The sequence below is a fragment of the Empidonax traillii genome, unplaced genomic scaffold (assembly GCF_003031625.1).
Source record: "Empidonax traillii isolate 1590-97213 ecotype Southwest subspecies unplaced genomic scaffold, ASM303162v1 scaffold591:size1139884, whole genome shotgun sequence".
NCBI classification, from domain to species: Eukaryota; Metazoa; Chordata; class Aves; order Passeriformes; family Tyrannidae; genus Empidonax; species Empidonax traillii.
Genome location: NW_020955784.1, coordinates 401,940 through 424,984, shown reverse-complemented (window position 1 = coordinate 424,984; position 23,045 = coordinate 401,940). Strand labels below are relative to the sequence as shown.

The window sequence follows — 23,045 nt, the reverse complement described above, 5'->3', positions numbered from 1 at the left end:
TAAGTTTTTGTGGACTCTAGCTTTTGTCTTTCCTTTTCGACCACAGGCATCTATGAACCTCGGGTGCTCTCCTCCCCTTAAGGGTGATGCATGTTGTCCTCCAAGTCCAGCTCAGTTAACATCCACCTTCTTTATCTCTTTCATAAATCACTTCTCTCTTTTTATTCTGTTCGTGGTCAAGTAGTTTGTCCTGGTTTCAGCTGGGACACAGTTCTTCTTAAAAGCACTGATGTTTTAGTTGTTCCTAAGTAGTGCTTACTCTAAATCAAGGAGTTTTCAGTGTCCCATGCTCTGCCAGTGAGCAGTACACAAGAAGCTGGGAGGGAGAACAGCCAAGAGAGCTGACCTGAACTGGCTAAAGGGATATTCAACATCATAGAACGTCATGCTCGGTATATAAACTGAGAAGAGTTGGTTGGGAGGAGCTGATCGGTGTGCAGGGCAGGCTGGGCATTGTTCAGCAGGTGGTGAGCAATCGTATTGTGCATCATGTGTCTTTGTTGGGTTTTATTCCTCTCTCTTTCCCCTTTTCATTATTATTATTATTATATTATCGTTACTATTATAATTTTATTTTATTTCAATTGTTGAACTGTTCTTACATCAACCCAAAAGTTTTCTTTTTTTTCTGATTCCCCTGCCCAGTGGAGGACAGGGAAGGAGGTGGTGAGGTTGTGACTGCGTGGTATTTAATTGCTGTCTGGGGCTAAATCACGACAAGCTGTTTCCAGGAATTCATATAAAAGCAACAAATTTAATGCCACCGCTGTATTGTTGAGTGTTTTCAAATTCAAAGAACAGTGAATTGAAAGCATTAGGTTTAAAATGTTGGAAAAAGATGTCAATGATAAGCACAGTCTTATTGTGTATCCATATTAAATGTGTTAAAGGAGATTTGCAGATGAAAAAAGCTATTAGCATGTTTCATGACAAATGCTGCACTGCAGCTTCAAAATGAAAAGAAAGAAATGTTGTTTGGATGGGACCTCCAGAGGTCATCCACTCCAGCATATGGATCCAAGTAAGACTACTGCCAAAGCAAGGTCAAGTCAGCCATGGCTTCATAAGGTTAAGCCCTGAAAATTTCTCCGAGAGGATAGTCCACAAAATCCCTGGTTGTTACAGTACTGCCCTACACTTCTAATGAAGGAGCTTTTCATAGTGTTAATCCCAAATTTCAGTGTTAGCAGCAGCAATGGACAGTGAACATCTTCACAAGTATCACTGGTAACTCACACATTCCTGAGGTATATCTTTTGAAAAAAATAACATTTTTCTCAGTAATGGTCTCTGTAAGCCAAACTTATTTCTGGAAAAGGTCTCTCACTCATTCCATCTCTCAAGTTATACAAGTATCAAACCAATAGCATACCACACCACAGAACAATCTTCCCATTTAACTGAATTCAAGAGAGTTCTAGTGCTTAGAAATATTTCCCAAAACGGCTTTAATTCATCAGCAGGGGCTGTCTCTCCATGCTAGTACTCTTTTCCTTGCTGACTCTCCGAGAATCCAATCACATGAATTGTCCTGCATGACTCTGTGGTAGCAACTGATCCAGTTGTTATAGAGGTTCTTATATTTCCTCACTCCAAAATGTTAAAATGTGCAATTACTACTTGTTCATGAAAAGCTTCTTTTACCATAACATTCAAGACCTTGCAAGGATCTGCTGCCCTTGTCTTCTGAACCCCCGTGTGAGATTGCATGGTAATATTTCACATAATCTCCATCAAAAGTGCACTGATAACATGTCTCCAAGACAGCTCTTTTCCTACTGATCAACCAAAGCCTACATCAAGTGTTCCAGCCTCTGTAAGATTAGCTTTAGAATACAGAAAAGGTAGCTCTTGCTTTATTGCACTTGTATTATGTGACAGAGTTAGAAAGAAGGGCAGACCAGAATTCAGTGCTTCCCACTTGCTCTGGTCCTGTTTAATGTCACATCAACAGTGCCAAAAATATGCTGCTACGTGCTGCATCCAAGTTCATTCTTTCCTCCTTGGTGACACTTGCTGAAGCAATCCATGCCTCCAAACAGCCAGGCAGGAATGCAACCCTAGGTAAGCAGGAGGAAATGCTGATCTCCTAGCTGGAGTGCTGTCTCGGCCATTTTCCTATACCTGTGCAGCACGACACAGTTGCTTCCGTGCTAGGATCTTATCAGTTTCTTGCTGTAGCTAATACAGAGCCTCAGTCCTGATCTTCAGAGCTCAGGGACATTTTAAAGTGTCTCTCATGAGCAACGTTTTTAGCCAAGGCTGCTGTAATTTGGTGCGAAGTAGCACAAAATGCCTCAAGTGTGTCAACTCAGCTGAACTTAGCAGCATGTCAAAAGCTCCCCGAGGAGGTCACATACAAGCTCCAGAACAAGAACTAAAGCTTTCCTCTAAGATAAATAGGAACCGTTTAAATGTATACTCACACAAAACCTTGCCTGACTCTACAGTAAAGTATTTGCAGTTAGTTTCCTGTGCCATGAGTTGAACATGATACTCACACTTCAGCACTGAATTACCAAATTGAAGAAAGGATTCAGGCAGGTAACTTATCTTTAGGAGTTTCTTTTGCGGGTAGGTGTGTTCTTGGAGGATGGGCAAGTAGAAAAGTCAAAGTATAAAATAAACCAGTGTAGAAAGAGGATTTAAACAACAACAAAAAAAAACCCCTCACTTTGCCTTTCACCCTTACCCTCTCACCTGAATGTAAGTAGGCAGCCTAGCAGCCACCAGCCTGTCTTTTGCTAGGTAAGAGAACACACAGAGAGGAGGAGGGGTTTATATTGGTCTATCCAGCTTTCTCACAGTGCGTAACCCACAGAAGCACCTGTATGTTCTGCACTCTGGGCTATATCACTGTGTTTCAACCTCTCTGAATCCCTGCCATCCTCACAAGCAGCAATGATTCCCTCCTCTTTCCAAAGAAAAAGACGACTGGGTGACCTCAGTGTGTTGTTCCATGATCTTACACTGCTGTCCTGGCCAGACACATACGAGCACGCAGACCCTGAGCCCTGCACGGACGCCAGATACAGGATGTACAGGGAACTACGGACCTGCCCCTCTCAGAGACTCCAATCCAAATTGTTCCCTGGAGCAGCAATCGTATCCCTCCCACCTCAACTTTTCCAGGCTCGCTCCCCCCACCCACTGGAGAGATCTGGAAGGGTGCTTACTTGTGGACACTAGGAGAGGCTCACAGGCTGGTGTGTCACATAGGCATAAGCAGTTCCTCTCCAAAGCCACGGGCAGAAGCAGCTGTTCTGTTGTTGCTCAACCATAGAAATATCTGCTGTTGCCAAAGATGATCCTGTTGTCCAAGTGTTAGACTCCCTGTATCTGCACAACGACACACTCTTCCCTTGGCTCCTCTCCCTTCCCTGTTCTGTTGCACGGAGGTTTTACTGTGCCTCTCTGGCCTGTGCTGCAGCTGCCCACACGGAGCACTGCAGTGCCATCAGACAGTACCTGCTCTGTGCATGCCCAGAGATAATGTCACAGAGCACTGGCCATGGTGTTCTGCTTCTGATAAAGAAGGGACAGCCTGAGTCCAGAAGGTGTGCTGTCATCTCTACCTCTCAGACACCAGTCCTCACCAGCACGAGTGAGGGTGACCTGGTAGAAGAGGTCTCTGCAGGGGCATGACTGTACCCGGTGCCTCCTGCCATGCCCACTCTAACGAGCCTCCACCCAGCTCTCCTCTTATCTTCTGCTCTTCAAACAACCCTTCCCATCTCATGCTCACTTCTTACCTGGTTTACATGTCATTAAATCAACAACAAAACCTGCAAGCAGGACCAGTCACAGAATCACAGAATACGCTGAGTTGGAAGGGATCCACAAGGATCATCGAGTCCAACCCTCAGCCTTGCACAGGACCATCCCCAAGAGTCACACCATGTGCCTGAAAGTATTGTCCAAACACTTTGTGAACTCTGTCAGGCTTGGTGCTGTGAACACTTCCCTGGGGAGCCTGTTCCAGGCTGAACAGACCAAGGGACCTCAGCCGCTCCTCACATGGCTTCCCCTCAAGGCCCTTCACCATCTTCATTGCTGTCCTTTGGACACTCTCTAAGACCTTAATATCTTTCTGACATTGTGGTACTCAAAACTGCCACAATATTCAGGATGAGGCTGCCCCAAGGCAGAGCAGAGCAGGACAATCTCCTCCCTTGACCAGCTGGTGATGTTTTGCCTGATGCCCCCCAGGACATGGTTGGCCCTCCTGACTGCCAGGGCACTGCTGACTCATATTCAACTTGCCATTGGCCAGGACCTCCAGGTCCCTTTCCATGGCACTGCTTTCCAGCATCTCATTTCCCAGTCTGTATATACATCCAGGTTTGCCCTGTCCCAGGTGCAGAATCCGGCACTTTCCCTTGTTGAACTTCATATGGTTGCTGATTGCCCAGTACTCTGATTTGTTGAGGCCTCTCCGCAGGGCCTCTCTGCATTAGAGGGAGTCAACAGTTGTCACCTCATTAGTCACCATCCTCAGTTCTGTTTGGGCTCCCTTAAGTGGCAAACTTCAGGAAACAGGCTGACATCTTCAAGGAGTCTCTACTTCCCATGCTTCCCATGGAGAAGACCTGATAATGACAGGACTCTTTATGTTGCTACCAGTGTACATGGATTAATCATTGTTTCACTTGGGTGAGCTCTATCCGAACTGCCTTGCTCTGTATGAGCGGCCTTCACACATTGTTTGTGAAAAGTAAAAGCTAATTCCCTGAATGAAGTCCTGCAGCGTTCTTATCCAAAACCTAACCTTAATGCCATTTCAAAGAGTAAATGAAACTCTTTTTGACTCATATATTCATTTGATTGAATTTATTTTCTGTGTAGGACTGTTATTTATTGCTGCTCAGGGCATGAAGAAAGTAAAAAACCCTTTGATACTACAAACTAAAGTACGAAAATCGAAAGTTCCCTGCTAAACATGTCAACGTAAACATTATTTTCAATGCAATAATTTATGTGTTTTTCTTGTGGGGAGAAAATAGATCAAATAGGAAACAGACAAGTATGAAATATAATTAATAATTCAAATAACCAAGGGAATATGCACTAAGAGAGGAGGACTAAGAATGAAAACAGACTATTTTGAGCTGAGCCATCATTTCAAAGGGAAACTCTAGAATTACTCTGTCCTGAGATATCAAAACTATGAAAAGGAAAATTGAGTCCATCTGCTTAGTCCAATCTATTTTATAGTGAGTCATTCTATTTTCCCATTACAAAATGGGCCCTCCATTATCTTCCATTTCCACAGTCAGCTCCATACAAAGACTCTTCAGGATTCTGGCTGCCAAGGAGTTTTCCTCCAGGAAGCAAGGACGAGAATTCTTTAACAATAAATTTCATAAATATTACATGAAATAGCCTGAAGTGGCAGAGAATTTTATATTATTTATCTCATCCACAATAAGCAGTGAATGTAAAGGTACAATACCACTTCATATATGAAGTCACTACAGTCAAAATATTTTCAGGATGACATAAACTTTTTTCTTTTGAAAATAGCTAGAAATACTTGTAACACAGACAAATCCAAGATTTGTCTTACACACAAATATACATATATAAGTAATAGAACGATGACATTGTAGAAATAACTGAGATGCTGTGGGATAGCTCACATGGCTATAGTGCTGCAAGGGACACGGAAAGACAGAAAGACAGGGAAAATAAGTAAGACAGAATCTCTGGGTGAAGCAGCAGCTTAAATGTGGAGAACTTTTTTACAGGGCTGGGTGAGGACTTGTGGGTCAGGATCAGAGGAGAGGTCAGCAAGGGTGACATCATGGTGGGGCTGAGCTACAAACAGCACGGATGGAGTGAGGAAGTGAGCAGTGCTCCTCACAACAACTTGTTTAAACAACTCAAGGAAGTATCTGCATTGCACACCCTGGGATTTTTTTACATGAGACTTTAGCTTCTGTGACACTTGTAGAGAACAAAACGGCAGGGAACAAGCAATCCAGACAATTTCTGCAGGGTATCAGGAACACTTCTTGATTCAGGCACCTGATGGACCAACCCATGTCATGACAGCTGGATCTGTTATTCAGAAACAAGTAAGAAGTGGCTGGGGATATCATACTCAGTGGCAGGCTTGGTTGTAGTGACTGCGAAATAGCAAGGCCTAAGATCTTGTGGGGGACTGAGGAAGACAAATACCCAAACACACAGCCTGGGCTTTAGGAAAGCTGACTTCAGCTTATCCAGGAGGTGGTAAGTGGGATACTATGGAAGGCAGCTTGAAAACACAAGGAGCTTGGGAAAGCCATCTCATCCTTGAAAGCAACCTCTTAATCATGCAAGATGGTCCATGACTCAGGAAGACAAGCAGACTTATCAGGACACCAGTGTAGCTAAACAGGGAGTTTGTAACCAAGCTGAAGTGCAAAAAGGCAGCACAGAATGTGGAAGCAGGAATTTGAAATAGTTTATGTATTTGCTCTACTGAAGTTAAATATGTGAACAGATATCAGCAATAACATGTACAAATAGTATCTGTACCACAAATTGACACTGCTCCCATGCAGTCAGTTGACCTGACCCCATGTACCAAGGGGCAGAATCAATAAAAGCCCAGGAGATACAAAACTAGGGAAAAAATGTAGGGGCAAAGAGAAATCAATCTAGCAAACAGAAAGAAAGGCATTAAGAGTAAACAGGCAAAGAAAGAGGGAGGTGGAAGAAAGGCATTAAGAGTAAACAGGCAAAGAAAGAGAGAGGTGGAACAGAGAGGAGAGTTGGGCTCAGCTGAAAGGGGACAGGGAAAGGGGCAGGAGGACTGGCTCAGGACCACAGCATTCCCCCACTGTCAACAGTGCTGTGAAACCCACTGAGCCAAGGCCTCTTCCATCCCCCTCACTGCGCACCCGCAGGAACGTGACCTGTCACTGCTAACGGGAACTCTTTCAGCTCAACATGTTGGCAGGATTTAGTTTTGAAACTACTGAACAGTGTGTGACCTGACATGGGTGTTAGTGTGGCTCCCAATAGTGGGGTCTCTGTTTGCTCCACTTTGCTATTCTTAAAATTAGTAAAAGATGCACAGAGATAAAGTCATCAGCAGATCATTAGGGTTCCAAATGAAGCACTCTGCATTTTGGAAAAGGCTTACTTAAGGTTGACTGCTGAATTCTTTGTGCATGAGTCTGTAATCAGATAATCATACTGGCTGATTACATTGCCATATATTTTCTCTATGTATAAGCTAGAACAAAGTTTCACAGATTTCTTTTGAGAGCTTTCCTGAAGCTTAAGGGGATTTTACACTTGTTTTAGTTTTGAAGAGTTTTCCTTATATTTTATATATCAAAAACTGAACACGAGATCACTGTCTAAAGAATTAATCCATTAATTAGAAAATGAACAAGTCAAAGAATAAATAATATTCCTAGAACTTCATGCTGCAGCTTTAGCAATGACCTTTCAGATATTATCCTTTAGATAAATGCTTCTTTTTGAAAAAAAAAGAAAAGGTACTTTAAGGGCAGGTCATTACTTTCAGTTTCAGCACTTTCCCAATTTCCAAACCAAAGCACCTTGCCTTGGTGAAGTTTTACTTAAATTTGTAATTAACGCACAAGCTTGCCAAGACTCACTTAACTGAGGCTAGATGAGGAAAACATTATGATTAAACAGGAGTAAATGTTGGCCTACTACGAAACAAAATCTACACAACTGCCACCAGTATTTAAGATAAGTGCTAAAAAATTCAGCGCTAATTTGTTTCTTAGCAAGAGTGATGGTCCCCTTTCTTCACAGCTTTGCAAAGCCAAGAATAAACTGCTCTTTTTGTGAAATCGAGAAAATAACCATGCTAATATAAAGGAAATTATAAATTGCATTGCAAGCCTAAGATAATTAGGAATAAGCTGTGTTTTGACTGTTCTCACTTTCTCCTAATTATTTGTTTTGACCACACCTCTTTTCAATAAGTTCCAGATTCACTCCAGACACAACAATTTCTTCTGCCATTTACTGATCTAAAGCTATGGAAAATAATGTGCAAATGTATTCAATAGTTCTTCAAGAAAAATCCAAGAAAACCACAGACTATTAGCTATCAGTTTGGGTTACGGTAGCAAATCAATGTTTAAGTAGATTTCAGGATTTGCATTTCACATGCACACAATACACATTCACAAATTTCCATGATTTCCACAGAAAAGTACCATCATAATTAATTTAGCATACACGAAGTTTCAATTTCAAAGTCAGTGGTTAAAGGAATGCAGGAAATACTCCTATAAAGTACAAGGGATAATTTCCTTTTTCCTCTAATAATTAAATTTAAAAAAATAAAAATATCAACATTTCTCTATATATCTTACCGTTTGCTTTTCCTCTAAAGCCGCTCTTTCCGAGACTTTGGTTTCATGTTTTCCTAAATCCATTTCCCAGGGGAATAAAAACCACTTAATATCCTAAGCAGAAGTGATTCAACCTGACTACATGTTAGGTACCCGTGTACTTTAGGAGAGAAAAGTATCAGGCAGCACTGTGGTGATTTCTGGTCAGCGCATGTTTCCAATTATAGCAAATGAAAATCCACAAATAGAAGCGTGAAGAAAGGGCAGACAGCTGCCTCTGATAACAATAAACATTGGTTTGGCATCACAGCAAATTGTTCAGGAGGAATTTTGGTTACCGGCCCCATTCACTCTCTCCTTGCCCCCTCGACCTCAAAAGCTCATACCAGAAAAGTCCATGAAAATTAATAGCTGTGTCTCAGTAGCACTTACTTGTGTTCAGAGATTATTAAACAAGTAAAATGACAAATATAATTAACTGGCACCACATGTTATGTAGACGTGAAAGTGTACAGGAAAATACTTTAAAACGGTGATTTAGCATGACTGTTGTTCTTTCCCTGTTGAATGTTTGGGACTGAGCTGTTCTCATATTCCCTCATGCAGAGTGTAGCCTCCTTCTCTAATATCAGAACATGACATTTTGCACTTTCAAAATGCAGAAAGAATTGCAAAATTGTCAGCAGGTACCACGAAGAAATGACCAGTGAACATCTAAAATGGAGCTAATAGCCATATAGAACCTGGTTGTGGAATCTGTTAGTGGACTGTAGAACAATAACCTGGCTCTGCTTCAAAGTGAAAAAGTCAGGAGGCCAATATTAGAAGCTGGAGTGCTGGAGGAACCTCTCAGTGTCCCTGCTAAGGATGCCAAGGTATATATCACAACCTATTTTTGCCACATCAGCTGGGCTCATGTTGTCTAAGGACTGATCAACACACAAGGCTGGTTCTGCACTTATCAGCATGGGAGGAGCAAGCATGACGACACAGAATAACACAGAAAATGTTTGCTTCTGTTAAACAAGAATGTGCTCTCCGGTCAATCTGTGGTTCATTACTAAACTGTAAAGCTGGCTCTTAAGCACCTCACCAAGTGTTTAGTAAACACACATCCTTTCCGCCTCTTCCACTCAACACATTGGTAAAAGAAGATTCTTGTAAAATAAATAAATCAACTCTTAGGGCAAATAAATAATATGAAAACTCTTGCTTATCTATTATTTTTCAACAGTCCAAACTAGGTACACTCCTTTCTACATGTTTCTTGATACATGCTATATTCACGGAATCTTTAGAGCCTTAGATGGGAAGGAAAGGCAGCTAGTTGTCCCCAACAGTTTACATATGAAAAGATGACAAACACCCTCTTCAAACCTTAGACTGTACCGGTTCTGAAACATCCTTTAGAACAAAGAAAAAGTTACTTCAGTGACAATTATTTCTCTTTAGTTTTTCTTTTACCTCTCTTTTCAGAAGAATAAGACAGCCAGGAGAAGGGTAAATGTGGCAAAGCAAATGCAAAGAACCAGTCAAATCTGCAAGGGCTGCCATAGCAAAGGGAATAAATGTGAGCTTGATGTCATGAAAGTAAAAACACACCCCACTGTGTCTCCTGGAAATGCTGGGATAAAAGGAACTAGAGTAAGCAACATAATACCCAGAGGAAAGCTGCAGTTCTCTACTGTTCAGCAGGAAGGCAAACATTAATAAGAAGCTCGTATCGCCAAAATCTTTTCTGTGAGGCTGAAACTTATCCCTGTGGCAAGGAACTTGCTTAATGTCTTTACACCACTTAACTACCTCAAAGGAGGTCTTCAGTGGGATCCAAACTGCAGCTTACATTACACTGCTGCTTACATTACTGACCATTCCTGTGGGCAGGTGAAAAAACCTGAAGCACCTCCACTCCCATTAACCTGTCCATTTGCAATAGTTTTCAGTCACAGACAAGGACTGGAGCACCTCAGGTGGTCACATTCAACTGCTTCTGCTTGGTGTGCTCCCAGCCCTGTCCCACCGGTGGCAGGGATATCCTGACTGTCAGCAGGCTTCCAAACAGCAGCTCCCAGGGAGTCACTCCCTCCTCAGGCTGGGGAGCAGATATCCATGTTGTAATGGAGCAGGCTGTCAGTGGTGCAATGAAGCAGCAATCCAGGACTTGAGACATATATAAGCAAGCAACAGCAGATCTTTACATGGCATTTGTGCCATATGTTACTAAGCACTCATCCTAACTACCCTAAAACTTCATCTTCAGTCATGTTTATTGTCTCTACTTTCACAGTCTTATACTATTTCCATGTGTCAGCTCACCCACGTCAAAGATGATCACTACAGAAAGACCCAAGGAAGTGACTACTGGAGTGACTGTACCAAATAATTTTAACATAAGATGGTGACGAGTGTATGTAGTTTCACAAGTAGGTTTCCCCTTAACATTCTTGTAAAAGCATATAATAGCGACTGCAAGGGAGTTGAAGCAAACTGCATTGGAGATGGGAACAGGAAAAAAATAGAAGCTGTGAATGCAACAGAGTATGACACCAAACTTCATGCCATCATGCCCAAATACAGGGAGCCCAGGAAATACTGAATGCAGGGCTCTTCTCTAGCCTGAATGCTACTATATAAGGACCCTGGAGACATCATAGAAAAGCTGAGCTCGCTCAGCGTGATATTGCATCACTAAACCTGAGGAAAGATCATGATCCTAACCATATGAAAATTCGGTTTTATATAATTATGAGAGTACATTTCTTATTCCTACATAGAAATAATGGTTATTCTACTCCAGGGACTTTCTGAGACAGTAACTGTACATTTCCTGTTTTACTTTGCAAGGGCAAACATAGCAAACAGGTGCTGAGTAAAAAGTATGTTCTAGGCATTGCCTAAATTACTGTGCTATTTTACAATTAATTCTTTTTATTACAGTTACTACTCTCTTGACACCTGTTTTTCTTCTCAGATCAGGACCTAATTAGAGGCAAAGAGATGAAGTTGATGAGGGGGAAGGCTGTGGGGCTTTTTGTAAGAGACAAGTGCTGAATATCCCAAACAGCAGTACTTTGTAAACAAGCCATTCAAGCAGATGTATTTTCTGTGCTCATTTGATCTGCTGCTGTTAGAGAATGAAGCGAGGGACTACCATGATGTGGGCCTGTCACTCCAAGCTATGTTATCACTCATGTGGCTTCCATAACTCTTTTACTTTGCCTGTTTTCATTTCCAGCCTGGCTCGGTGGTAGCCCAGGGCTGCCAGCCAGTGGCTGCACCACACATCACACATCTGCACTGCTGCTCTCAAGCCCATAGCTTTTATTTGCTCTGCATCAGACACACCACAAGCTTTCAACAGTTAGAACCCTGATGTGATCAATTATATTACACTCAGTTGAAAGCCATGTGATTTAAAAACCCTAAGAGTAATACAGAAATCACACACCCACAGTGATTTTTAAAAGTCTAATGTGGAGAGAGTTCCTGTCCCACAGTTAAAAATTGAAAGAGAAAACAAGCATAAAACTCAGTAGGCTGCCTCACTTCTTGTAACTGCCGGTCTGGCAGATGCCACAAGTTAAGCTTTCCAGGTTATTTCTGGTGCTCACCCCTCTCTCTCAGCCCTATCGTGCCACACCAGCAAGCAATCCCCATGTTACTCCAGGTCACACGCACCCGGGGTCACATGCACATGCCTGGAAACAACGGGACCCCAGCAGCGTTTCTAGCTGGCATTTCATGGCATGATCCTTGCAGGAATGAAGAGCACGGTAGAGTACTAGGACAGTATACGAAGCAGGCTTACCTTCCAGGCAGCCAGGAGCCAAGGGTGGGAAGCTGATCCTTAGGAGAGGTGGGTCCACATTCCTGCCATGGCACCCGGCAGCTGCTGCTGTCACTCCCTGGTCCACCCCACTGGCTCTGCAAACACTCAGGGAGCAGGAGGTGGCAGGCGTGGAAAAAGAGGAAAACATCACAGGCACCGCCAGTCTCTGCTTTTCATGTGAGGAAGCAGAATGTACATGTCATGTACAGGGAGCAGCAGGCTCCTTGACAAAGTTTCTCCTAAGGGACAAGTTTGTATATGTTTGAGGATGAAAACAAGGAAGGTGATTTCAACATTACAATAAATTGATTGATTCCAAGAGCTCTGAGCCTTTTCTGACGTGGCAGTCCATGTAAGCTGTAAGCACTTCCTTCTCTTTGCAGGTTTTTTAAGTCAATTGTTCTGAAAGTGGACTATCCTCGTGCTGGCAGGATCTTACATCTGTTGTCCTCCAGGAGTTCATACAGGAGTGGAACAACAGATCTCTTTTCTGTCAGATACCCATTGTTTCAGCACATGATGTCCCTGAATGTTACTGCTATATCCCAGCAAACCAAATTATCCTGGGCTGTAAAATACGTTTCAATGGATGAGTTATACACACCAAAAAAAATCTTCCCTCCCATATTTATTGATACTGTTTGCCATGCCTTCCTCAACAATGATGGATGTGACAATGATGAGAAGTGGCTAATTAGGAAAGCATTAAATACCTTTGTAGCCATCTTTTAAATGACGTGGCAGCAGTTCCCCACAGAAAACAAGTGGCTGCTCCAGGCAGTGGGTTTTTTTAGTCACTTCCCAGGTCACCAGGAAGCAAGAGCACAGGATATGAGCTATCATTAACAGACCAACGCCCATTGCACCCTCTCTACTTTCTGTCTCTGCCCACTCTTATCAAACAGCCAAACCTCAAAAGAGACATTACTCAGTAATGCTGATAAGGACACCACCATCTGACCTGCACCTCTGCCCCTCTTTTGCAGAACAAAAGCAGAACAAAATCACCTGCTACTGCAGATATTTTTTCTTAATAAAAAGCTTGAATAAGCATAGGCTTTGACTGATATATTTTGTAGAGCTGCATCTCCATTTACATAAGTATTTGGGTTCATTTGTCAATGTGTGTTCAATTTTTTTCCATAGAGCGTGTTACCACTGTAAGTTTATACCACAGCAAAATTCTCTACACTGCCATATGAAGTTTGCCTTGAAAACAAATTTAATTGAAAAGGACAGATAAATATCTAAATGTTTAAAAGTTTCCTGAATGGCAAAGGCATTTGGTTGAAAGCTTGGAATTTTAATAGCAAACATTTTGACTTCCAAGACCTAATGAAGAATCTAAAACACACACCTATCTATGAGAAGTAAAAAAAATACAATACAGGGTTCTCAACAGAACTTTTACTTTTATTTGACTAACTCTCAATTACTATTTATTCTGCAGCCTAGGGCTGATTTATAACAGCTAATGAGTTTATTTTTTTCTGCAGTCTAGTAAGACACAAAAAAAAGCAGTAATAAACTGTACAGTACTAGCTAGATTGCCAAAGCGTTTGTGGGTTCTGAGGTTGATATTTTTGTAATATGCATTGATCAAACATTAAGTCATGGTGGAAGAACTCTGTTTATTTTGGAGGAAGAAAAGGGATGGGAAGCAAACATTTTAATTATTGTTTCGTTTATCAACATCATTTAAGATAATGCTTATGCATATAAACATAGTCTTTAATATTAAAGTCATAGCAGATTCTAAGATGTTCATTTTGCAAATGAAAGAAATTAGCTTAATATTCCTATTGCTATCTTCAATTGAAATGCAGATGTACAAGATAACGAAAAAACCACAGTGGATGCAGTTGACTTGATATCATAGCGTTATTTCAAACTTATCTTTTCAAAATAAAATATCCATTTTGTCAGTAGGGGATATTGTTCTAACTCTGTGACAGACTCTGGGAACTGCATAATTCTGGAAAAGCCAGATGCCAGCATTCATTGAAGTTATACATGAATGATCACCCGAGAAACCTTTCAGAATGGGAATAAAAGATGTGGATTTACCAGGTCAGAGTTGTACTATATTATATTTACAGGAAAAGAAACTGTACAAACATCATAAAAACCATCAATGCACACTTTATGTACATGAAAATGAAGTAATGACATTCCAGTCTAGCAGGGCCAGACCTTACCTCTGAGTTAAGGCAGTACCTTGGAACCCCACATATTCTTATTAAACATCTCAAAATACACTAGAAATCTGAATAGCAGTGAAGAGAATTAAAGGATTGAACACTGTTGTACAGGAACATTTTCTCTTAAAGGCTTACCTCATATATACATACACACACATATATACATGGAATACTGGCATACTGCAATAAGGCAAATTAAAGGTGTTCTGCTTATATGCAAGTCAGGAGGAGAAATAAAAGAGTCTCAGGCAGTTCCTCAAGCATAAGAAATTGCTTCTCAGTTCACTTTCAGGTACATAGTTGCATAAGGTGCCTCCTGCATTTGGATCTAATAAAATGCAACTTACTCAAATCTGATGTACATTCACGTTACTGATATACCTGGAGAAACTATTCTTTATTACATTAGAATGAGATACAGAATTCCAACACAAATAGCATTTCTCTGTGGGTAAAAAAACCCCAGCACTATTAAAGATGTAGATAGGGGTTTTTTTTAATTCTCATAGAAAACAACATAAAAGGGACAATTCAAAAGAACATGGGGGCAGATAAAAGGATAAGCTGTATAGACAAAACATGGACACAAAATTTTAAAAAAACCAAGAAACTATACAATTGTTTTCACTGTGTTTCCAAATGGGTAAAGTACCTTCTGAATAAAAATCACCTGCTTTTTTCACTATTGCATTTAGGTGCTGTAGGACACCCTTACAAGTGGATACTGAAACACACGGTGACATTCACATAACTTTACCCAGTGCATTTTGTTTCAAGTGCTGGCCAAAGCAAAGTTCAAGGCAAAGAAATGCAAACAGAGTTCTGCTCCCCTAGCTCAAATGTGTCCTCCATTTGATGGTTTTCACTATAAATAAGGCATAGTGGTTCAAGTACTGTATTAAATGTAATCAAACAATGGGAAAGAAAATCACCCATTAACTCTTTCCAGAAAAGTACTTTATTAGGGAGGATAAAAAACACTGCTCAGACAGTCCGAATAAGCATGGCCTCCTGCGCTGCCAGGCTCCTCAGGCTCAAAGTCATCAGGGTCTGGGGGCAACTGGTCAGTATCTTCATCAGAAGTGGAAGGGCGCGTGAGGATTATCCGAGGTATCTTCAACAAGGTATGAAAGATTTCAGAGAAAAGAGTCAGACCAAGAGCAGGGAAGCGTTTAAAGGGGATATTTTAGAGGTACAGGGGAAAGAGGTGATGAGAAAAACATGAGAGAGGTGTAACACCACAGAACATCAAAGACTCACAGAATTGTTTAGGTTGGAAAAGACCTTTAAGATCAAGTCCAACCATTAACCCAGCACTGCCAAGTCCACCACTAAACCATGACCTAAACACCACATCTACAGGTCTTTGGATATCTTCAGGGATGGTGACTCAGCCACTTCTCTGGGCAGAGTGTTCCAGTGCTTAACAACCCTTTTGGTGAAGATATTTTCCTAATGTTCGATATAAACCTTCCCTGGCACAAGTTGAGGCCACTTCCTCTTGTCTTGTCACCTCTTACCTGGGAGAAAAGACCAATTCCTACCTCACTACAAACTCCTTTCAGGTAGTTGTAGAAAGCAATAAGGTCTTCCCCGAGACTACTTTTTTCCAGGCTAAACAACCCCAGCTCCCTCAACCACTCTTTATATGATTTGTGTTCCATCTCCTTCACCAGCTTTGTTGCCCTTCTCTGGACACATCCCAGTACCTCAATGTCTGTCTTACAGTGAAGGACCCAAAACTGAAAACAGAATTTGAGGTGTGGCCTCAGCAGTGCTGAGTACAGAGGAATGATCTCTGCCCTGGTTCTGTTGGCCATATTATTTCTGATACAGGCCAGCATGCCATTGGCCATTTGGCCACCAGGACACACTGCTAGCTCATGTTCAGCTGCTGTCAACCAGCAGCCCCAGCTCCTTCTCCACCAGGCAGCTTTCCAGCCACTCTGCCCCAGCCTGTAGTACTGCCCGCTGTTGTTGGCAGGAACCGGCACTTGGTCTTGTTTAACCTCACACAGCTGGCCTCAGCCTATCAATCCAGCCTGTCCAGATCCCTCTGTAAAGTCTTCCTACCCTCCAGCAAATCAACATTCCCACCCAACTTGGAGTCTCTGCAAACTGGCTGAGGCTACACTTGGTTCCCTCTTCCAGATCATCAATAAAGATATTAAACAGGATTCATCCCAATACTGAGCCCTGGCGAACCCCACTAGTGACTGTCTGCCATCTGAACATAGCATCATTCATCACAACTCTCTGGGCCCGGCCACTCAGCCAGTTTTTTATTCAGCAACAGTGTCCCCATCAAGCTATGAGCAGCCAGTTTCTCCAGGAAAATGCTGTGGGAAACAGTGTCAAAGGCTTTACTAAAGTCTGGGTAAACATCATCTACAGTCTTTCCCTCATCCACTCAGTGGATGTCGTAGAAGATCAAGTTAGTCAAGCTCTAGTGCCCTGGATCCTCCTTCCAGCCCCTCTTCTAGACTGGCATCACATTTGCCAACTTCCAGCCACCTGGGACCCTCCCAGTTAGCCAGAACCGCCAGTAGATGATGAGAAGCGGCTCAGTGAGCACTTTCCCAGCTCCATCAGTGCCCTTGGGTGGATTCCATCTGGCCCAATAGACTTTTTCGTGTCTAAGTGGTGTAGCAGGTGCTGAACCCCTTTGATTAGGGGAGCTTCATTCATCCCCCTTCCTGTCTTCCAGCTCAGGGCACTTGATACCCAGAGAGCAACTGGCCTTGCTATTAAAGACTAAGGCAAAGAAGGCATTAAGTACCTCAGGATTTTCCTCATCCTTTGTCCCTGTGTTTCCTCCCACGTTCAAGAAAGGATGGAGATTCCCCTTAGGCTTTCTTTTGTTTCCAGCTTCCTGACAGACTAGCTGTTCTATGCCAAAAATTGCATTGATAATTAAAGCGAAATTGGTATAAACTGTCTTTTCCATTCCTTAGCTAATCTTTTAAAAAACTTTCCATAGGTTAGAAAAAAAAAAAAAAAGATAAAAATATTTTTAAAAAATAAAGACAAGAAAATATTAAATATATACATCTATTTTAATTAAACTTCATTATTCATTTAATTCATGTACCTGAAAGCAATAAAGGATTAATTAAGTGCCACAAAGCATATCATTTATTGATCTTTCAAAAATTGCATGTTCTGGTTTCTTTCCTGACAAAGTATACTTAAGGGAAATATTAAGACAAAATATCAATGTTTCAATTTGTCAGTAAAAAATGCATACATGGATTTGAATCATGTCAATTTTTTGGCCAAGAACTTTGTGTTCTTTGAGAACTATATTGCAATGTTTTAAAATTAATTTAAATTCTATAACTGAGAAAAAAATAATGTCAGGCTCTTCATGTTTAGTCAAATAATGTATCAGTAATGGCTTGTATCAATTAATGGATTATTACAAATAATTACTCTGATACACAAAATCATCCTACCTTTTACTAATTTAAAAAAATATTTAACATGTAATTGAAAGAGATATAAAAGCGAGTCCATATATCTAATGAATGGCTAATATAATAATGTGTAATAAATAAAGTGGCCACCTTACTAGTAGCCTCAAAATTTTCGGAAACTTTTTTATCAGCTGCTTTGTTGCATTTCTTTGCATTTTATAAGAACATTTCATGTTGACACCACACAATTCAATTGTTTATATATTATTTCCTTGCTGTACATTATTTGATTTAGGAAATGACACAAGCATATAGATGTTTTGTGGTTGTTGAGGTAGACCGCCAGGAGGCTTCTGTATTGAAGTAAAATGAGTTATTCCCCAGGCTCTACTGACATTAGCTTCAACTCCACTGACTGTCAGGAGGCCTGGCAACCCCCGGCTCACAGCACACTACACACAGACACCAAAATACAGGTGTCACTCAGGAGTTGAATCTCACCCCTGATAGCTGTAAACTAATTTTAAAACTAGGCATAAATTTAGTTACATTCCCTGATGTACTGAGTGCCCAATTATATCTTCCTTTTTTTTTTCCTTTCTTTTTCTTTTGCTTTAACTCAGAAGTTCACATTTCTGGAAGCTTTAAATAACCTGTATAGATCCTGAGTACTGGCCAAGGTAACAAGCCCTGTCATGCACATGTGACAGCATTTATAAGCATTCCATGCACTGGATGTTTCTCTTGGCTCTGTTCATTGCTGAAAGATGCTTCTTGCTTAAGGACAGCCAGCAAACAGCTGCTTTGCACTACAGCAAATGCACATCCTATGCATACAGGTGGTTTACTGGGTCACATAATGAAATTCTGACACTTCAAAAACTACTGTAGAGGTCTATGCCCTACCTGAAGTTACCTATAGTCATATCCAGGACCAGACTTCGCATTTCATTGAGCTGTCTGTTCAAAGCTCACAGAGGACCTTTCTTTGTTTACTGTGCTATTCAAAAATAGACATGTGCACATCTCCCCATAACCAGACATATATTCTGTTAGTCATGAAGAGCCACCGGTACCTATTCTTCTTTTTGAAGAATGAATCTTAGCCATTTTGAATGACATTTTTTTGATACTCTTTATCAGCATGGTTTCTACTTCCCAGGGATCCCACTTCCAAGGAATCAAAACCAATTCTCTAAAAAAGCTTTTCTTCAAACATTTCATGAGTTCTTTCATACTGTCTTTCAAATATTATGATGACACTGGGTCTTACAATCACAAAGTCAATAATTCACGAAAGTCACTCGTTCAACATTTCTATGGTAATTGTATTAACTGCTTTCACGAAGTATGCGGTGCTGGGGAAGTCTTACAATGAATCTTGCATGTTGCTGCAGATAAAGATGAACCAGCACTAAATGACCAACCAGCTTTCTACAGCAGATGCTGAACAGCATCTCAGCCCAGAACTGCTGCAAAGGCTGGAAACCTGGACTTGCGAGAGAAGAGCAGGCTTAGCTCTGATCTACAGTAGTCCCTCTATACCCTCTCCAGGCAGGTGAAAAGCTTACGCATATACAGACTCACACTGATTTGGAGACATACTGTTGAGTTTTTCTAACAGATCAAATGTTCTGGCCAATATGCAGCTGTATTCTCTGTCCCTCTGCTTTCTGCACATCTCCTGCCCATTCTACCTCTGAAGCCTCATGTGAACCCACACCACTGCTGTCCCTTCACCCATCGCTGCTCCTTCCCCTGTGGTCAGTTATCCTGCTCTGTGTCTGTCTCCCTGATGGGATCCTAAGGAGCCCTGATTTCCTCAAATCTGAATCAAAGGTATCAATGACAAGACAACTCTTGGTTGTGGATTGTGCCAAATATGCAATTGCAAATCCAGTTAAGTAACAGAGTGTGCATTTGTACAAGGCCTAATTCAATGAAAAGAATCTCAGGCCTCTACTCTCTCTCTCTCCTAGCATCAAAAGTTGTCAATTAATTTCCTCTATAAACCAAAACCAACACAAAATGGATGTAAGAAACACCCATCACATTTCTAACCACAGTGGCCTTTCCATCTTCATGTAACCATCCCCTAGGAACACAGCACTCCCTATCACTGCCTTCACATTCAGCCTAGCTTCAGGAATATCACAATATAAACCTTATCAACTTCCTTTCTGCTTTCAGTTTGCTTACAAAAAACCTACACAAACGAAACAAAGTAACAGAAACAAAACTCAACAAGTCTAAACTTGCATTATATTTTGTTACATCCTTTTCTCAAACCCAGTGCTTTTCTTCCCAGAATACCAAGGGGGATTTCAGATTTTCCTTCTTATCTTCATTGACCTCAGCTTTACTCTATTAAATAGGCAAGCTTTGCTCTTGGAGCTTTTCTTTACTATTCATATTTGAATGTACATTTCCATGCGCAGCATGACCAAGGGAAGACAGGAGAACAGACTTCCTATGTGAAAAAATGGCACAGCAAAGAGGAAGCAAACTATATCCACTTTCCATTCAAGACAAGGCAAGAAAGAGACATTTAGAATGGCAATAAGGAAAACCATTCAGCACAGGCACCTGATCTCAAGTGGCTTGCCTAAGGCAAGTGGGAAGGTGTGAAATTTCCATCTTCTATACATAACTCTTCAAAAATGTTGATGCTGGTGTAGGAGGACAAATTATCCAGATTCTGTATTATTCCACTGTTTTCTCCACTCGTTGTTACTGAACAGTGTTTGAACTTTTTTAAAATACTTCTATTGAAATTGCAAAGTCCTCCTACTCACTTTCCATCATTGTGCACTCATTATTTAAATAATATTTGAACTACTATTCAATCCCAATCCGTCAAAATACGTAGAATACTTTTTCACAAAAATGTATAATTAATCATTTGAAATAAATTACTATTTTTCCATTTTCCTCTGAAATTGTATTTTCAATGCCTAAAAAGTAAGTTTCACTTCTGACATGTCCTGTACTAGACCAGTGTACAGTACAGTAACTAGAACCAATGGGTTCACTATAGATATTTCTTCCACTACCTTGTTCATGTCTTTCTTACACTTTTTTCAACATAAACATGAAGATTTTGTACACTAAAAAGATTCACTAAAAAAAACAATTTTTCTTTGAATCAAGGATAACTAAATAACTAAAAATCAAATTATTTCAGACACTCTCATTTAATGGAAAGAATAGCCTCTACTGAAAGCTGGAGTCCTTCAACTGGAGCACAGACAGGGGCTGCCTGTGCACTCCTAGTCCTCTGCAGCAAGCAGTAAAATGAAGCCATCTAAATAACCTGGGGCAACTCAGCTGCAGTGTTGGCTGCAAAAATTCTTTCATATTGAAACAGAATAGGAATAAACTCACAACTAGCTATGATGCTTTCAGCTGAAAGCTGCTTTTTAAAGAGTGATGAGATATCCTGCCAACAGGTTAACATCCAATAATTTTTAACTTCCAGATGTGCACATATGCTTTCTTTGTCTACTTGTAATAAAAATGTTTTGTCCAAAATATTGCAGAACAGTCCATAAAGGACAGTTCATTATGTCTTTTTATAATCTTTTTCAAAGCTAAAACTGAACAGAACAAACCCCATCATCTATTTTTTCTTTTGTAAGCCTTTCCCTTCTTCTCACCTTCCCGCACCCACAGGTCCATACTCCAATCTTAGCAGGAGAAGAAAGCTCTCAAGGCAAGAGGCATGGCTAAAACCCAAGCTTCACATCAAAGGCATAACCAGCAGTGACAGGGCAAAGCACAGCTGGCAGCAAGGCCAGCCGCTGGGGACAGAGGCTACAAATCAGAAGGTGATAGGACACATGAAAAGCCAAAGTTTGATGGAATAGGGGCAGGGAAAAAGAATTTGGATTAGCCTTTTGGAAGAAAACCAGACATACTTTTAACCCTAGTTCAAAGAGCTAACTTTGTAAAGAAAATATTCCCCAGGTACAAAATACTTGTAATACGGATGTCTGCCTAGCTCAGCTCTGTATATCTAAATAGTACATATTTTTGAAATTTGACTTAACAGCTGATCTTCACTGACACCAGTGCTAAGGCTGGTACTGTTCAGTTGGTGGAAACAAGAAAACAAAAATACCGACTTGGTTGAGAACATTTGCAAGGGTTTACATACTTCATGAATAATGTTTTCATGATTTCATACTTAGTCTTACATTTTTTTGTCATCACTGGTGATGGAAGTAAATTTTTAAACTTGAATAGGAAATTCAGCCTTCTCATTAACAGTGAAAATTTGCCTTTGCTAGATGAAAAAGGTTATATTTGCTGACAACTGTATTCATAGAAGAAGCTGTCTAAATCAAATTTAAACTGAAGAAGGGCTTAGTCATGCCTAAAAAATGTAACACAGCTGTATTTTTCAATAAAAGTTTTAAAAAGAGGATGCCAAAATGTATCCAACAAGAACAGCAGATTAACTGCTGCACGGTTCACATTAAGCCAGCATCTGATGGTTTCCATAGCTGAAGCAATGAGATGTTTTCCTCCCAAAGTCAGACAGATAAAAGCAACCTTCTCCCCAAAATAAAACAAGTAAATACAAGTCGAAGAGGGAGAAAGAGATCTCATTAATTCCTTGTGAGTTCATTACTCACAAGCACCACCACCGCCAGGAGGGAGTGGGCACAGCAGCCAGGGCAGGGCAGGACAGTGGCTGGGGCAAGGGCGAGGTGGGTGTGACAGAAACCCCCTAATGCAGAGCTGCCTGTATGAAACCATATGAACCTGCAAACCCCATCTAGGCATTCAACACAGTTTCCCTCTTATGGCATATCAGGAACATTTTAACCAGCATGTGTTTTATGGTGCACTTTTAACTCTCCTGGTCTTGGAAATCCCTGGCTACATCCCTTTCCCTGGCACTTTAGAGTGCAAGTATTTTACTGCTGTGGAGACCTGTGGCCAAAATCCAGAAACCATGAAATCAGATGGAGAGAGAGGTATAAACGTCTCCTGTGCTCCGGGGAAGATAAATCTACGGTCAGGCATGGTCGAAGTGCCTCGTTACACTTGGCTGCAGAAGACCTCTGCACAAGGAAAGCAGGTGACCTGTGCTTCTGCGCTCATGGAGCAATGGGCTCGTGATAGCACCTCTTGTCGCTTGGGGTTGGGAGAGGGAAGCACATAATTCAGTCCATCCTTACATTTGGAACAGCCACACCACTCTCAAGCACTGCCAGAGAAGCTTTGGCACCACACTTTTGTAAGTGCTGCCCAGCTTTTGTGTGCG

General features: G+C 41.1%; 2 protein-coding genes across 4 annotated transcripts in view; both read right to left on the bottom strand.

Annotated features, from left to right (window-relative positions):
• Positions 1-8,497, bottom strand: part of MLIP (muscular LMNA interacting protein) — a 104,878-nt gene extending 96,381 nt beyond the window's left edge. For all 3 annotated transcript variants that reach the window (XM_027898322.1, XM_027898324.1, XM_027898323.1), the window contains exon 1: positions 8,349-8,497. In XM_027898322.1, coding sequence (XP_027754123.1) covers positions 8,349-8,411 — 63 coding nt within the window. In that variant the 5' untranslated portion in view covers positions 8,412-8,497. The remainder of the gene's footprint in view (positions 1-8,348) is intronic.
• A 6,074-nt stretch (positions 8,498-14,571) lies between these two features.
• LOC114064889 (protein scribble homolog) overlaps positions 14,572-23,045 on the bottom strand; it is a 25,016-nt gene continuing 16,542 nt past the window's right edge. The window contains exon 7 of the mRNA XM_027898310.1: positions 14,572-15,471. Coding sequence (XP_027754111.1) covers positions 15,319-15,471 — 153 coding nt within the window. The 3' untranslated portion in view covers positions 14,572-15,318. The remainder of the gene's footprint in view (positions 15,472-23,045) is intronic.